Below are 19,541 nucleotides of genomic sequence, written 5' to 3' on the forward strand. Positions count from 1 at the left end.
CAATATTTCACTCGTTTCAAAAATTTAAATAATGATATTTAGCTGTAGTAATTATTTTTATTTTAGCAAATATCTCGCGACAATAACTCCCTTAGAGTGTTTCCTTTTGGCTTCCATAACACCACATATTATACAGAAAGTCCGCATATATTTCAATATTTCTTTGGTCACGTTTAAAGTAGCAACAAGTATGTAATACAAATACTATGCGATCTCAGTATATTTTAAAATTTCATTGGAATAATCATCTTGTCATTTATGAAATAATTTTAATAAGTTGGTTGATATATCAAAGTTTCAATCGGTTTAATTATAAAAGTGGTTCAATAATAATAATAATACAAATAAATTTATTTTATGAATTTTATCAATTAAAAAATTGTTGGTTTCATGTTAATGATAAAATTGATTTTTTGCTTTACTAACGAGTTAAATAAGTCTAAAACATTATATTAATAGTTAAAATAACACAATGTTGTATGCATAAATGTTATATTGAATTATAATTCATAATCTTTGTGAAACTTTCTGATTTAATACCAGATTTATACTACTTTATTTCAATGATATCATATATATCTGAATTGTGGTAAAAACTTTATGTTATAAAAATTAAAAGTCTAAATAAACTATACCATTATTATTACTTTTTAGTGGTTAAGTTAATAATGAAAACAAGTGAAAAGAAATAAATTTTATTAATCTCTACCAAAATGTATAATATTTTTTATGATTTGAACTATCACAAATAATGTATCGAGAATTAAAAAATTGAATAGAACCAATAATGATGTATTTGTATTGAATAAAAGTAATTTTATTTGAATGACGGCACTTCAGTTAGGCAATATAATAACACGCAAGTCATCAAATACTGCTAGGCTAATTTCAAATACAGTAATAGAAAAACTATTTTAAAATGTTAATAATTTTTACCTTTTCATGAATCAGCAACTAATTACACTAATAATAAAGTACTTTGAACAGTGAAATGAAAAAAATTTGTTTCGAGCATAGAACTAAACTATGTGAAGTATTATGATAAAAGCGAGGAAAACTTTATGTATTATTATAGCACAATTAAAATGATTGCTCTGAGCGGAATGAATTTATTTTTGTACATTTTTAACAAGTTTTATTACTTAAATAAAAATAAAAAAATCATTAAAAATAATTGTGTCAACTAATAAAAAGTGAACTCAAAATAGAATTCCTGTTACGGAATCTTTATTTTTACGTTTTTTTCAAAGTATAAAATTCCATTTTGAAAGTCTAATTTTCTACGTCGTAACAATCGATTTCAAAACTAAGAAGGCGGTTAATGTGAATTCAATACACGTTGACTTATAGTACAGTATTATAACTTTTAATATACTTAAATAAGTAATCCAAACTTGAGCCATAAAGGGCTTGAACTACTCCAGAGGCATATAGTTACCAAACACGATCGCATTTTAATAACTGTTATTATCACTACTGCTATTACTACAAGGCTTCCAAGTTATATGAAAATTCCAGCGGTACCTTAACATGCTCTGACGTTAAAAAATGCGTGTCAATTATAGAACTTATGATTAATTTTATCGTTTAATTTTTTTGTTAGAAGATTGCACTACGTGTATTTAAGTTTACCAATGTTGTAGTTATAGAAGTTTAATAAAAATCATAAAACATATTTATATGTACATTTTTTTGACAACCTCCACCTTTATAATCACCAAGTTTCGAATTTCGCGACTGTATGAATTTTGTTTTATTCGATTTGATTGATGGATAAGTGTCACTTTATAGTACTCTCAAGTAACTTTGACGTCTCGTTTGAATCAAAATTATTTTTTTATGCGGTCGTTGTCTTCAGCTTGTATGGATTTAGATTTTTATTCGGTATTTTATTATTGCTCTTTATTTTACGAATGCCCTTATCCATTTCCAAAATACACTTGTAAAATACTTGTATCAGTTGATACTTAACTATTATATGACTCGATTTAACAATGCCAAACAAAATTATTATACAACATTATATATATCGTTGCAGTGCTATCATTATCGTAAAATACACTATATCTGTGGGAGGTAAATTCTATGAAATGCTTCGTGTTCGGTTTAATTTGTTTTGACTTTTTATTATTGCAATCGATTCGATTTTGATGTCACACGTATTTTATCATTCATTATACGTTTGCTTAACAATATTGTTTATTTTGCTTTGGCGCCAAACACAAATTATAATTTTTTGCTATTGTTTACTTAATTTGAATATTGCGATTGTCGATTGAAAACAACAGTGACGTACTTGAAACACCAGACAAAATTATTTACATTTTTATTAACTTTAAAAACTCCTTGTTTTAGGTAATGAGATAAAAGGGAAACTTTTAAACATTATTTTTTCGGCTCCACCAAAATAAAATTATGAAACTATGCAGTATATTAATTAAAATTATCATATATTCCATAATTTTAAACGTATTCAAATTTACATTATTACACGACTTATTAAGCAGTTGTCATATTGTCGTTGTACACGACTTGTTACTCACGGTTGCCTGTATATATTATCCTAAGACCCATAAAAAGGATAATTATTTTTTGTTTGTATTAAAATAATTAGCATAATATCGTACACATGAACAAAGTTTAAGACTTTTTTCTTAAAAACAATTTTTAATTTTGTATGGTACCGGAAATTCGTGGAAATTAATAAGTTACTGTGTTTATTTAAAACAATAATAATATTTTATACACATACAGTGTGATTTATTAATGATACTACTCCCTCTCATTTTTTTGTTGAATAATGATTATTTTTATAAAAAAATGACACAAATTACAATATGATTTATTTCTATGAACCATAGTAATTATCAAGTTAATTGTAAGAAAAAAAATATTTCTGAGAAGTGTGCATAACGTAGAAGAAGTGTTGCTAAACACTTGCCACAATCACAATTTTGTTTAATCTATAAATGCTAATGTCTCAAAAGTTATTATTACAAAACTGTTTGTCGATACCAGTCAACATTTTATTTACACGATTCTTCATTAAGGGGAAAAAATGATTAGTAGGTTCTCATTTAACTTAGAAAAATCACCACTAAAATTTGTCCTCGTGTAATAATTATTCGTTATAATAAATTAAATTTTAATCTATACAATTAAAATGAAAATCATTACTTAACAAAAAGACGGAGGAAGTATTCTTAATAAATCATACTGTATGTGGTGATGAGCTACACTTTTTTTTTTTAATAAATTTGTTGTCTATTGCTGACATTTTATTATACACATTTCTTTTAACATTGGCCTCTCGATTTCTCTAAATATAATAATAATGTTAAGAAAATTATTTTTAGTATTTTTTAGTGTCGTATATTATTTTATTTATCTTTTGTTGAGTATCTTTTTAATTTATTCATTGTACCTTATAGGATTGTTAAATTTATTTTTTTTAATGATAACACAAATATTTGACTAGCTTATCAAATAAAAAACTATTTAATTAAGAAACTTTCTGGTTGATAACAATTTATGGATAAGTTCTTTGGAAGTTATTGAAATTTTAAAATATTGACTCCATGTGAAATGTATGTATGACTATTTTTATTATAAAATGCATTTTTCGGTCGCTCCTCTCCTACCGCCAATATATAAAAATGTTAATAACTTTCGAAGTACTGTTTCAAAAGTTATTGTAGACCAGTTCATTCTTTTATTTTATAGGCAAGTTAAATATGCGTGTTAACATTTAAACATATAAAGTTTGCACTCTTTTAAGGTATAACGGATGAAATTACAAATTAATACTATTTTTTTCTTTCGAATAACCTTTAGAAATGATATATACGTGTACTATAATATAATAGTTTTTTATATATTGATTTTGTTTATGAAACTCGTGTTTCAAAAAGGATTCTTGCTGTTTACTTATAAGTCTTATATATTTTTTTAAAATAACGATTATGGGTAAAAAATGTCACATGATTTAATGGATTTCCTTTGTTCGACTGGTGAGTTAACAGAAAATATTTTTTAATGTTACGCGTTTACGTGTACGCAAAGCGTATTTTACATTAACAAGCTAAAACTGTCTTGAAATATATATATATATCTCAAACATACTGCATGACACAGAACGAGACGGAGACGTTGATGTAATAATACTATTATTATGGTAATCAGAATAAATAAACACCCTCTCCTCTTCGAAATATTTGAATATAATTTGCCTGGTCTTTTTGTCGTACCAGCACATTTTATTCATACATATAAAAGCAAGTTTGGCGGACCGTGTTAGCAGAAATCGGTAATGACATTTGCTTTATATGGAATTTAACTGACATCTCCAGTTTGATTATATGAGTCGTCAAAGCTGATGACAGTTGTGGTGTACAATAATATAGTTCACTCTGTGTAATCCGAAAACTAAAATAAAAATTAACTACAAGTCAGAAATGAAATTTAACAGTTCTTTGATTTTTACATGACATCATTAAATGAAATCAGAATTATTTTTTATCTACTTAGCACGTTAATTTACTTTAGATTAAAAAAGTTAACATCAAGTAGTAGTAGTTGAAAAGTCTCGAGATTATCCTTTAACTTTTTTTATATATACTTACGTATAATGGTTAAGTTGACTTTGTAATTTCTAGTGGGTGATTTTTTAAAGTCTACACGACACTTATAAACTGAGCCATCTTTTTCACTGATGTTTTGAATAGCCAAGTTTGCCGGCTGTTGAGAAACACGAAAGAAAGCTCTGCCATTCATAACCGTATCATCAGCCCAATGCGCACCGTTTGGATTCTTGGGATCAAAATGATCTATCGCAGGAACGTTAGCACTGCTTTTCCGACCATCGTACCTTAGAAGTATAAAAAATTAGTTATTATTGTGCTGATTATTAGTAGTTTATAATAAACATTCAATTTTATATTAACAATAAAGAAGTAATAATTTATAAAAATATTAAGACACAACATTTTTTCTGAGACTAACACAACAGAAGTATAATGCTTGAACACTTGATTATCATTTGACTGTCAGTCCGGTGCAGATTGACAAATTTTATTTATTTATTTCAATTCATAGATTATTTGAGATTGTTGAATGTATAAACATAAATAAATATATACATATATATATATATATACTTGATTTTTGTATTATTTCATTTTATATGTTTGTCGTTATTAAACATTTTTTGTTAATCCTTGCACGTTATGAAAACGATGTCATATTATATACTATAAGAGTTAAAGTGGAATCTTAATTGAGTATCGAATAAATATAATCTCATATTCATTTCCTTACAAAAGACAACTGTGGTTTCTGATAAAATTATCAATGCGATGCAATGCAACAATTATCTTATTGGTAACGTAGATGATAATAGACGGCTATAAAACTATTATTAGTTTTGTTTACAAACTTAATGTTGCATACTTGAAATTTAGTATTTACGTTAGTTATTGGCATTTAGCAATTCTACTTGTCGATATGAATAAAAACTTAAAATTAAGAAATTATTAAAAATATCTTATGGTAAGAATTAAGATCAATTTTTTTGAATATTTAGCTATATTGTATTAGTAGTTGTTATTTTGAAATGGAAAATTTAATAGGGTTCACTTGAATTATTCAGCTTATTTTCTAAAATTATTGTCTAGCGAACAATTTCGTGCTTTTATGGCATTTAAATCTGCGTGTGAACATTTTCTCGGATAATCATAGAGGTTTTAACTATAAGGATTAATTAGTTTTAACCTATGAATAAATGAGATACAACAATTCCCTAAAGCTACACTTCATTTCTGAACAAATTGACCAGTTTCCTATAAATCGGAATGATTATTTAAACAGGCGAACGTTTTCACTAAGATCAATTAATCTAAAATGATATCGGGGTAGACATTTAACAGAAATTTTAGCTGATTATTGTTCCAAGTTTCAACAAGAAACCAAATCGGAAGCCAGGAATTGTTCAGAAAATCTTGTTCTTTTTATCACACTTAACTAATTAATTTTTTTATAATTAATAAAACTGTTTAATTAATTTTCATTCTACTATTTTTTTAATTATGCTAATATTTATAAAAATCTGTTTAGAATTATAAAATTGAATTATTTTTATTTAGTATTTGAATTTATACTAAGTATAAAGTTTAGTTTGAAGTTTATACAAAAACAAAATTGTGTCTTTTTATCTATTGCACAATTTTATAATAAAAAAAAAAGTAATTTCATAAAAAAAAAATTAAACAATTTATACTATTATTGATTATTTAACCTTTGGAATTCCAAACTGCCATCTGAATGACATATTTTTTAGTCAATTTTGGCTAGTGATGAGCAAAACAAGAACAAGACCAAGACTGTCAAAGTCTTGATTTTGGTCTTGTTCTTGATAGCTGAGTCTTGGTCTTGGTCTTGCTTTGCTAACTCAGTCTTGGTCTTGGTCTTGGTCTTGCACTTGGTCTTGCAAGTCTAGTCTTGTTCTTGTTCTTGGTCTTGCTTATTTAGTCTTGTTCTTGTTCTTGGTCTTGCCCATAAAATCTTGTTCTTGTTGTGAGTTTTGTCACAATACTCTTGCAAAATCTTGCATTTATTTATATTTGTAAAAATTTTCTTCTTAAAAGGTTTAAATGACGAAGTTACCTAATTCAGTTTGTAAATTCAAATTTAGTTTATATGCCATAGGATCATTAGCATAAACAATATGAATGATTTTAGCTTCGATGCGAAGTTGAGAAAGTATTAATTTTACTATGATGTGTTTTTTTTTTTTTTTTTTATGTATGTTGCCACTTTTTCTCAGCTCTCACTAGACCGATTTCTTTGAACAATACGTCAAAAGACCACAAATCGTATCTAGTTGAAGACATTACCCTTAAAAATTGAACAATTTTCCCTCGTTCCCCACAAATGTGGGAAATATCCAAAAAAATTACAAATTAAAAAATAGGTAAATTTTGTCATTTTTTTCACTTTTTTTTCTTAAAACTTCCATAACTTTTTCAAAAATAAACAAATCAACATTTTTTTTTATACTAAAAACTTAGATATTTCCCTTTCATTTTATATCATTTTTTTGAAAATTTAACATTTAACCTGCTCATTGGGGGGATTTAAAATAGGAACTTTCTTACAAAAATTAACTTTTTCAACTTAATTTTTGAAAATATTCCGGAAATACTGCGTCCTTTAAACATATATCAAATTAAAGCTTATTTTATGATATTTTAGTAATATACCTTTAAAATATTGTGAGAATGTAATATTCGCTGCCAAAGTATATTCTGAGAAGATTGTGAGAATATTTCAATATATTCTGCTTATATTCTAGAAATATTTCATTGCTATGTGGGAATGACAATAAATTTTGAAACATGATTGTAAAATTTTAAGTTAATCAGTAACTTCAGCTCATAGGTAATATTCAATTTGAACAATACGCGTAATCAATAAAAATCAAAGTAAAATTTAATATTGTCGAATCTGTCATTAATAATCTTAACGATTTTAACCAATATTAACTAACAACAATCTTTTTTTTTTTTTTGCAAGAGTGCAATACTCTTGCAGTTTTATTCTTGATTTTGCAAGATTCTTGCATTTTGAGTCTTTGTCTTGGTATTGTTCTTGCAAGTCTAGTCTTGTTCTTGTTCTTGGTCTTGTTCTTGCAAGTCTAGTCTTGTTCTTGTTCTTGGTCTTGCTAAAAAAGTCTTGGTCTTGTTCTTGTCAATTGAGTACAGTCTTGATTTTGTTCTTGCTGATATTATTACAGTCTTGGTCTTGTTCTTGGTCTCATAGAAATGCAAGACCAAGCCAAGACCGCAAGAACAAGAGTAATTTTGCTCATCACTAATTTTGGCGCAATAAGCTATTAAATGATCATAGAATGATGAAGTAAGCACCTGAATTGAGTCTCAGAGATACATTTTAGGAGAAATTATTAAAAGTATAAACTTTTTAATAATAATTTTTGAATAAAATTTGTTGCAGAAAATCCTTATGTACGATAGGCTAATGACTTTGGTCTTTACGAAATGTCTTATCTTACTAGAAATTAATTCGGGGCAGAATGGGCTATGCATAATGATAATTATTTAATTAAAATATCTTATTATAATCATCAGTAGATAAGACAAATTTTTTTCTATTTATATTTTAAATAATTTTTATTTATATAAAATTTTCCATTTTTTAAAAATCACAATACGTAGATAAAAATCGTGTTATTATTATTTTTATCTAGATGAAAAAATAAGTGATGATCCGTATCTAAACCCTGGCAATGTCAGGGTTTATGAAATTATTCTTATATTTAGATTATATTTTTGGTTATCTATATTCAATAATGATAATATTTAGAACATATTTTGTACAATGTATGATTTGTGTCAAATAGTGTAAATACATTGCAAATAAATAAAAATCAAATAAGCTTTATTTCATGTAAAACAAACAACAATTTCGATTTTTGTACATTTTCAATAAAAACTGAATATTCATTAGTGATAATCATTTACCGTGCAAACTTTCATCAAACGGTTTATTTTTCAATATCAATAAATAATTATGTTTGGACGTTTACAACAAAATATGGTTCAAAGGTTTTTTTTTGCGTAGTAAAAACTAATACTTTTTAGGGAAACAAACATATTTATGCTTAAATAATCAAGTAAATAAAAAGGATATTCATCTGTATTAATTTTGAAAATGAAAGTTCTTTATCAAGTATTTTAAGCTTACGTATAAATTGGTCCTTGAAGTCCTTGTTTGTACCAAATTACTAACGTAGCTCTGTCGTTGTGTGTGGGTGGAGTCATGTTGCATGGCAAATAGGCGACTGTTCCTGCAACTGCTTCCACATCTGTTGATATAACTAAAAATAAAAAATATAATTTGAATTTTTAAACTTATTATTTTTTTTAAATTATGCTTAAAAAGTATTGCAATCATTTTTTGTAATTATTAGTCTTTTTGAGCAACTTTGTTACATTATTTTCAAATCCCTTACACACAATACAAGAACCATCAATACTCCGTATATATGCAATGTCATTATATTAATACCGATAAAATATAGCAGTATAATGACAAAATAATACTACACCTGACATAGAATTATTATTTTAATCCCTACAGCAAAACTGATATTAAGAAGTGTTTTTAGTATAATGAATAGCTATTTAAAACACAAGGATTTGCAATTCGATTCATACACTAATCTCTTCAAAAATCTTTTTAATTTCTGACTGGAGAATTTTTATTTTTATTGTTATGATTCCCATCGTGATTTGTTATTTTAATTTATGAAATAACCGTTGTTAAATTCCAAGTGAATTTACAAAATAATATCACTACTGCAGCTGATTACAATAAGAACAAGTGCTTTTACGAGACAATTAATTTAGTTTGGGCTAAATGAGCGTGTTGTGATTTTCTTGTCGTTTCTCGATGGAAAACACCGATACCATAAAATGAAATAAAAGAGTTTTTCTTATAATGAATTATGGCCTCCCCGTGGAGCGTTTCGATTAATGACTCCCGGAGGGAGGGCTGACGAACTACTTCTGTTGGCCGTTAACCATCAAAACAAACCACAGTTAAACTATTATAATGTTTTCGAGATAAGACTTGTAATGGGTGAGGATTGTAATAAATATATAGACGATGCCAAAATAAAAATCTATAAAGCTTGAACACAAATCGTTTCAACAAATAATAATAATTATTACTATTCGCAAACAAACATTTTTTTTTTTTTTAATTCAAAATGCCTCTTTCCCGTTCTTCCTCGAGAGATACACTACGCTTTTTATTTTCGTTGACCGTTTTCATTCTTTTAAGCAATCGCTCAACGTTTTTCAACGCAAAACGTTTTTCTTCTTCTTTTTTTTTTGTTGCCATTCCCAAAGTGCCGTCATCAGAACGGGTGCAATCCGTCCGCTGCCGGTTGTGTGATTAATAGACCGACTTTTCCAATAGAGAGTCGTTGTGAATGAGCAAAGTTACTTTTGACGTTTCTCTTTTCTTTCGGTATTTTTTTTCTTTTTTAATATTCTTTTTTTTTTGGCTCTAAGTATACGATTCTTTCATTTTGACATGGAAGCTTGAGCACGGTTTGCACTCGTTAAGCTCCATTTGGTTAAAAGTGGATCTTTGCACACATTTAGAAAGTTCATAAACGACTAAGCTTTTTTAAAAATATGACATAAAAAATGAGGTTATTCAAATGTTTTTAGTGATAAGATACTAAAAATAATGTAGTTAAATTTATCTACTATTATAAAAAAGATTGATACGTCATTTAAAGGTATTTTATCATAAACATAAAATTTCAGATAACATTCAATACTATAATCCAATTATATCTCATAATATTTGTATATTCTCGTTCAATAGAATCATAGTTATAACAGTATTTTTTGAGTGCTTGAGTTTTATATTTGTACCATCGACCAAAAAACACATAGCATCAGATTCAATTTATGTATTACAGATTTTGCAGTACATTTATACAAACCCAGTGGATGCAAATTTTTAATATGTACAATCAGATGCAATTTATTAATCCACTAGTGAAAGTCGAACATCACAAAAAAATATTAATTTAGTAATTAATAAACAAATTATGACTAATTAAACCAGTATTTAAGGGTTAAAGATTTTAATCGAAATATTTTTGTGTCTTCAACTTTTTATAAACATTTTATAATCCGTGTTCAAATGGAACAGAGTAAATAAAAAAAATATATATATATATATTCATATATTTATTTAGACAGAGTGATTGTTTAACAATTACTCATATCTTGAAATGTATATAATATATTATAATTTTTTCTTTCAATAAAAAGTATCCTATGTTCTATAGTTTTCAAACAAAATTTTGACCTTATATACTTTCACTTTCTAAAAATTGTATCAACAACAGTTTTTGTAATGATATATACGTTAAATTAGCTTGAAAATAAGAAAACGATAAAAATTAGAAAATTATGGAAAACAACTTTTGAACGATTATTTCAAATGATATCATCAATTTTAAACTAGTGCCAGAGGAGTAAATCGGGTCTGTTAATTTTTATTTCTAGACATTTATGAACCATTCTAATTAATTTAGATTAATTTTAATCTAAAAAATGTAACTAAATATTTTTTTTTAATATTGTATTTATTTTATGAGTTATCGAATGATTTATGATAAATCGATCACTCAGTTCACGTTATGTTGATGTACAAGAATTATGGGAAAAAAAAATTAAATATTTACTTTAGAAAAGAGCTGCGTACTATTCGTATGTTTATGAAGTATACGAGAAAAGCCACGTGAGCAAGAGAATTTTCCTTATGTATTCTGTAAGGTATGTCTAAAGACGAAAATTGAAAATAAAGAAAAAACTTTTGCGGAAAATGAAATCGCTTAAACAATTCCTTTAATGGCTTTTCACGCTGGAAATGTATAAGTTAGTATCTCCGAAAAAGGTGCTCAGTTGTGTGTATGTATATATGATATAAATTTTACCATTGCAACATGTATGTTTTGTGGAAAGGCCGACTCATTATTATTTGCTATACCCGGAAGAATTTATTTATGATCATATTAAACGTGAGATGAAGTTTTCTTTAATATTCTATTGTAGAAATTAGAATACTGCTGAATTGAGTAAGTTTAACCGAGTTACCTGCAACACTCCAGGGATAATAAGCTCAATTTTCTTGTTAGCTGCAGTAAGTTATACGAAACCTCGCCACAGGAGAGAAATTCCCCGAACGAACAAAGGTATGTGAATTATTTCGAAGTGTTAAATTAATCCAAGAGATTAGTCGTAATTATTGATTAATATTTATTTTTACCGAGCAAAGTATTATTCCATTGACTAATAACAATCTACGTCCAAAATTTTAAATTTAAATTTGAAGCAGATTTTTTAAATATTTTTATTTTCTTGACATTTTTACAAATATCAATTTGATTAGTTCCATCGATTTTTCTTTTTATCAAGGCGTTAAGTTTCTTACTAAATTATTTAAAAATTAATTTAATATCTATTCAGTTTTAACTAACATGTGTCTGAAGAGTTCAAAAGTTTATATGGAAACTAATTAATAATTTATGTCACTACAATTGTAGTATTTTATGAGTTATATTAAATATATTTGTATGTTCACAACATTTATTGGTGTTTTATTTACTTTGATACTTTACTGAGTAGCTATTGGTTTTACTCTACCTTGTTTTTTATTGTGTGTTATTACAGACGATTACTTCGCTCTTACGGGGCCAATTTTGCTCAATGATACGTCAAAAGATCACAAAACAAATCTAATTAATGTTATTAGTGCCATAATTTTTAAAAGTACCCCTCGATTCCCTTAAAAAGAAAAAATGGTCCATAAAATATAATTTACAGTGAAATAATTTTTTGAAAATAGATGAATTATTGTGTAATTTGTATTAATAATACTTTAATCTTTGTAATGACGTACTTTTTTTGAAAAACTAACAATTTACCAAGAGGGGACATAACGATCGTGTCAAATATTTGTATTTTTTTATAATATAATTCAAGTTAACACAATATACCACGAAGAAAGAAAAAATATCCGAAAACTATATTATGGGTTATCAGGCGTTAAAGCCAAAAAACATACAGTTTTCCACAAAATTGCTTGATCTTGTAGATTTGATTTCAATCACTATCAAATATCAATCAACCCTTTTTTATCATTATTAAAAACAATGCTTTATACAATTTGTTACAATTACAATATATTTTACTTAAGAACTGAACTTAATAATTAATCAATCTATATAATATATATATTTATATATAATAGTATAGAAAAAATGTATAAAAAAATTCTATTCGCTGGATTCAGACTGCATTTAACTATCTTAAATATTAGCTTAGTTATTCAATGAAGTAACATGTTTACATTAATTTTTAACACATTAAAAATGTATACTCTCTATCGTTTAAAATTAAATCAAGTATAAAGATTTTTTGAGTACTTAACAATTTAAAAACGCACTCACGAACAAAATACTACGGTTTACATGTATTACAAATATAGTTTAAATTTCTATTTGAAAATATTTCACTATTAATTAAATTGAATAATGTATTTTAATAAAAGTCTCTATAGTCTACTCAGAATAGTCTACTATATTTCAGTTTAGCGTATTAAACAAATTGTACCTAAGTTATTTTAAAGAACTGGTAAAGATAATAGATAAATTAATTAACGTATGTTAACATTTTGAAAAGGAGGAGTTTTTCGACTTACGGCCGAGTGTAATTGTCTTCGTGCGGAAAGCATTACATTTTTTTTTTATAGGATCCGCTAAAAGAGTTATGCTCCACAAATTGTTAGGACATTTTTTTTTTTTTTTGAAAAAGAGATTGTGTTGAAGTAATGTATTCTAAAGCCATATTATTACACGTCACGACGTCGATAAGTAAATGCGCATCAATCGTTGCTAAAATAAATATCCCCTCCGTCTGTTATTAAACGCGAATTTATATTGAAAATGTCTACAGCGAATAGTGAAAAAAATGTGCGCGTTAGACAACAAATTGCCTTTCGATATACGGCCGGGGATTTCTTAAACTAAAACGCCTCCTCCCCTTCGGGCCACCATAAACGCCAACACAGTATTATCGTATATCCATTACTTTCCGCTGATCCTGAAAGTATACACACACACACACACAACAGTACACGTATTATTATTATATAAGTGTACGATTTATGCACGCGCCGAGATCTCTTTGGCCGACCCGAATGATTTAAAATGTCATTAAAAGGGTAATTCGGTATTGCGCCTTTAGATAAACGACGGCCGTAGTGTTTTTCGGCCGAAATTTACTTAAGAGCAGACGACGCGTTTATGACCAAACAGTTTCTGTTTTAGTAATCTCATGCAAATTAACGAGTGAACAAAAACTGGTGCAGTATCATAAAATTGGTTCGTAAAACACGAAGCAGTGACTATTTGCTCGGAAGTCCAAAGAAGTGCCTTTTATTAATTCATAACGAAATCACTTCGGTTTTATGAGGCATGTAGAATAATTATTTTAGCGTTCTCTACGGTAACAAAATGCATTCAAAAATAACTGAGCACCTATTTGTCTGCAATAGTCTTGAGTTATTAACTTTTATTAATTTCACTGCAAAATCGTGACAAGAAATTCGCTACCTATCAAAACGGAAATGTTTTCCTTCCCTGCGCAATAAGATCTTAAAAACATTTCGCCATAAACCTTTTTGCATTTAATTTAATTTTCAATTAAATCAAGTTTTTTCTTTTTACCAACTACCACTCCATGTCGAATTGGGTGTTCCATTTATTATTTCGTGCTATTCACTAATAACAACAATAATTTACAAAGGAATTTCCTTAATATTATCCAAATTTAATACGGCTAAATTTTTATTTCCAATAATTGAGAAACTTTTTTTGTTTTCCGAGGTTTCACTGCAAGGCTTTATTTCTATTGCAGACGAGTGGATGCTAATGTCGTTTTTCAAAACATAAGAACTCATCTGTTGTGCAGCCTATGTTCGAGGAAAACGTCCCTGCACCACTGCTTTTGACTATAAATTAATGTCTCTCCGGTGGTTGTACAATGGCGAGTAAAAAATATTATCATTTTATCTCCTAAATTACACCACCACGATACTGCATTGCACCGCACATTGTTGGAGCTATTGCTGCTTTTGTAATCCTTCGTGTCGACAATCCGCCAAATCTTTAGCGATTATAATTTTTTGTTGAAATTAATCTGTAGCTAGATCCCGTGGGCAATCAAATGAATTAGCATAATCATTGTTTGCACATAAAATTATTACATTTTCAGTTAAATATAGAAATATTTCCTCAACCTGTTGTGCTATTTTGACATATTTAAGTATAATCTTACTTGGTTCAAGTCAGAACTCAGCAATGGAGGCAATATGAATAGATTTTGATGTTTTATCAAGATATTTACAATCTAAACTACTTTAAACACGATATAAAAACTTGCTAATGTAATAATAACTCTTGTCAATTGATGATCAATAACTTCAAATAGTCATTAATTTAATAAAAAAATAGTTTTATAATTTTATTTTCTAATTATATCAAATTATCGAACTGTGTAACAATTTGGCAGTGAATAGTTTCAAATTATATTTCATTAATTTAACATAATATTAAAAAATAAATTACAACGATTCTGTGTGTCTTTGAAATGTTGACATCATTAATCATTTTAATTTTATAAAACTATATTTAATAAAAATAATTAAATATAAATTTAATTGCATTATTTATTAATTGATTCTATATATTTTTTCTTTCTTGTGACAACGAGATTTCTCTTTGTTTTATTCACCAATTACCTATTTAATTAAATGTTCAAAAAAAATCAATTTTTTTAACTAAAAATCTATCAACTGTTTTGATTCTGTTCGATTACTTATTTTGTGTTTGGACGACATTAAGAAAAGTTTACTTACAGACGAGATTGCATAATTAATATAAAAAATCGTAAATACACATAAAATTTAAAACATTCAAATATTTTTATTAGAAAATATCTTTTTTATTGGAATAATAAAGTATAGAGATCAATTTTATATCCTTAACTTAACATACTTAACACTATTTACTTAAACATACTTAAACTTAATATACCACAAAAGGCAGTGGCTCTCTTTGGGTAATCAGAGATAGTTCTTGGATAGGCCAATGATTAACAGGATGAGTATTATGGCCGACTTTCAATAGAATCTAGATACCTGTAATGAGAAAATCGCAAGAAAAATCTCGTTGGGACTTTATGAATTGAACCAGAAACCTCGGACATCGAAACATACGTTTCTTCCACTAAAACAGGTTGGCCCTTTTATTGAAATATTGTTATCTTTTTAATGCCATAAATAAAATTAGTAGAAATTATTTAACTTAATTTCAATTCTCAATCAGGTATTGAAGTTTTCAATATTTTATATATTAATTTTATTCTAGTCAAACATAATAATAATTTTCTGATATGAATTGGTAAAGTAATTTTCTAATAACTAATAATAAATTAGCTAACAGTTAATAGTTAAAAATAATAAATTGTGTAATTTGTTAGTAGTTTTGTTCAATTCTTAACCTAAGGAATTAAAGCACATTCATTGTCACTTGACGTAAAGACAAAGTATATTTCATACAATTAAAATACTCATTAAAAGTCAATTGATGAGGATTAGACCTAGTTTGTATGAACTATAGACATTTATTATGATTTAAACAGCATGACTGTACTGCTAATTGTAGCCAGCCGAATCGCACTATGAAGTATAGAAACGATACCTTAAATATATTTTTAATTGTTTTGTAAAAAATCTATTTAATTATATAAAGTACACAATGTATGTACCATCGTGACTTTAAAATATTCACAAAAAATATCTATTTAAATACGTGATCACAGCAGGTTGTAAATCTTTAGGTAATGAAAAATAACGTTCTTGTTGGATCCCTAATTTTTTATAGTATTTATATTATTATACTTTTAATTTGTCTTTCTTTACATTATACATGTCTGCGGTATTGTCGATCGGTATGAAGCTTCACCTTTTGTAGTCGATTTGTTGGTACACGGCCAGTCTAGTAGAAGCAAAATGTAGAAAAAAATTCAACTGTCGTGATTATACGGAATAAATGAACTGACAATAAATTTTAAACGTCCCTTCTATTAATCATCGTACGGCAATGTTGCCCGACTGAAGAAGACAATTTAGTAATAGTAGTGTTATAATAATTGAGACAACACCGGCCAGTCGGGTACACGGAGATAAACATAAATATATACGCGTCGTGACGTCTTTAGGGTTTACTACCCCAATCAAATAATAACCTTAGACCGTTTCAGTTGGCTTCAAATCGCTACGCTACGGGCTCTCTCGTGGACGTCATGAATAATAAAATATAACAATAAACTATATACATTTGGGTTGAAACTTTTCTATACTAATAATTTGACTTTTAACAATAAAACCAATATCAATGAAATTATCTAGTATGTTGTCAAATAAAATATATATATATATATATACGTATTGTAATTGTTTTTTACGGTTATTTTAATAAAACTAATTCGAACCCAACCAATGTATTATTATGCTATTTTTTTAGCATGTGAGATTTTTTTCCGTTTATTCTTTTAAAATTAATAAATACTACTATTATCGAATAATTTCATTAGATTGTAAAAGTTCTGATTTTCTTAAGGCCAATTGAAATTACTTGAATCGGATTCGTTTACCGATCCGTCGATAAGTCCAATGGTCTAAATTACCTCGTCTCCAGTAAAAAACTCTGTTCAAAATGTACAGACTGTGCGATACGTAAAAACCATACATACATATATATAGTCTTTTTTAGTCATGTACCATTAATAAATTTTTTTTTTTAAAGTTTCAGAGCTATGAGTACTACTGTATTTTTAACTATGTATCTGACAATGATATTAAATGAGTATTTTTGAGAATTTTGAATTGTTAACTGTATTTTTAAAGGGGAACTAACGATCTAAGTACAATATTTAATGAATGAATTTTTTTTTCAAATACATCATAAAAATGAATGAGGTAATAACCCTATGAAACTATGTAGGTCAATGTTTGAGTATGAACTTTGTACAATTTGACAGATTGTTATTCAAAGCTATTAACCATAACATAAAATGTCAAGTCGAGAAAAAAATGTGTTAGGTGGCGAATTAGCAAAACAATTAGTTTTTTTTTTTTTTACTTTTGAACAGGTAAAAAATGAGTCGACACATGAAAGAGAACCCCTCGAATTTGGGTGGTCATATGTATGTTTGTGAATCTCTACCGCTACCGCTCTTATAAAACGCCAACGATATCAACTGACTCCAACCACCTTCCATAAATCTGCTGTCCTGATTCATAAATTATTCATATTCTCTCTCTCCTCAACCTCCTCTTTTTCAATTTTTTTCTCTTTAACCATCTTCCGCCAGTTCATGTAGAATAAAAATAACCCAATTAAACATTACAACCATGACGGGACATAGGTTAGAGTGTGCAGATCACAGCCCGGGCCGTAAATTACTAGCAGACGCAGCGCTCACCGAACTGTTGCGGTCGTACAATAGAATACGCCAAAGTAGGTTTTAAAATAATATATTCTCAAACAATAGAGAAGATACTGAATTATAAATAATATTTTCATCTTTGATAAGTTGCATTATCTTTTCACTATTGTTCCAATTTAATTCAAACGGTTTAGTATTAATCGCAATAATACGCTTAAGTCACTATCATTGTAGTAATTGGTCGTTTCACTCACAAAAGTATTTAAACGCTACCAATTTGATTTGTTATGCCAACTTTAAATCAACAATAGTAAATACAATAGTATGATTTCATTCTTCTTATTATCTGCTACACTTAAGGTTTTTATGGTTACATTTTTTTCAGTTTAGATTTTCACAATTTATCACGTGATTAGTCTCTGTCCGTAACTGACGGCTAAGCAACTTACTTTATAGAAATTCGAGAAATTGGTGACTAACACAGACTTATCTACCAAGAAAAATAACATTTTACACACTAGAAATAGAGATGAAATTCTGAAAAATCATCAAATGCAACTTTTACTCTTTTTTATTATCAATATTGAAAATAAACTACTTTGTACTTTTATATTGTGCTATTATTTTCAACCGAACTGTAAAATCAAAATGTTTTATCTCACTTTGTCAAAATAGATAATTATTATTACTTAATAATCATTTTTAACATTTTACATTTAAACAATCAGGTAAATATAACGGCTACATAATATATTATTATATTATAATAATGAAATTTTAGCATAATTTTTTAACTTTTACATAAATTTATCTAATAAAAAAAGGTACTTATTATTGAAAAATAACTTTTTAAAAGAATTTCAGCATCTATGATCCAAATTTATTTACTCTTAAAATTTAAAACAATTGTTTTACAATAAGTGAAGTAAAAAATACATCTTTTAAACTATTCATCAGAATAAGGCTAGACTGTTTTAAACAATTTTTATTGTCTGTAAAAGTTTTATTTGCAGTTATGAAAATACTACGATAAATTTTTAATGCCAATAAAGAACAAAAATGTATTTTTATTTACATAAAAGTCGAATTTTCTAAATTATAAAAAAATTAAAAATCAAACAAAATAGATAAAACTTTTAATTTCTGTAACAAACTCCACGTTCATTAAAAAAAAAAAACATTTTAACCAACTCTTTCATAGTATAATGATATAACCACATACGAAGACTGATGACACTTTTATTTCTCTTCTCTATATGCCTAAACTATATAACACAATTATGCATAATACTTGCAGGATTTTTCGGCTTCGTTAACGACGCACATTATTCTAAATAAACCTTCACATAAAATATCTAGGCCATATTTTACATAAAAATAAAACAATTTTATATTTACTCAGGTACTTATATTTAATTGTTGTTTTAA

At 27.1% G+C, this 19,541-nt stretch overlaps 1 protein-coding gene across 1 annotated transcript in view; it reads right to left on the reverse strand.

Annotated features, from left to right (window-relative positions):
* LOC126899860 (nephrin-like) overlaps positions 1–19,541 on the reverse strand; it is a 170,936-nt gene that overhangs the window by 50,759 nt on the left and 100,636 nt on the right. Inside the window, exons 2-3 of the mRNA XM_050675089.1 lie at positions 8,758–8,890; positions 4,623–4,867 (exon numbers count right to left, since the gene is read on the reverse strand). Coding sequence (XP_050531046.1) covers positions 4,623–4,867; positions 8,758–8,890 — 378 coding nt within the window. The remainder of the gene's footprint in view (positions 1–4,622; positions 4,868–8,757; positions 8,891–19,541) is intronic.

Source organism: Daktulosphaira vitifoliae, unplaced genomic scaffold (assembly GCF_025091365.1).
Source record: "Daktulosphaira vitifoliae isolate Bord-2020 unplaced genomic scaffold, ASM2509136v1 Scaffold_2, whole genome shotgun sequence".
Classification (NCBI taxonomy): Eukaryota; Metazoa; Arthropoda; class Insecta; order Hemiptera; family Phylloxeridae; genus Daktulosphaira; species Daktulosphaira vitifoliae.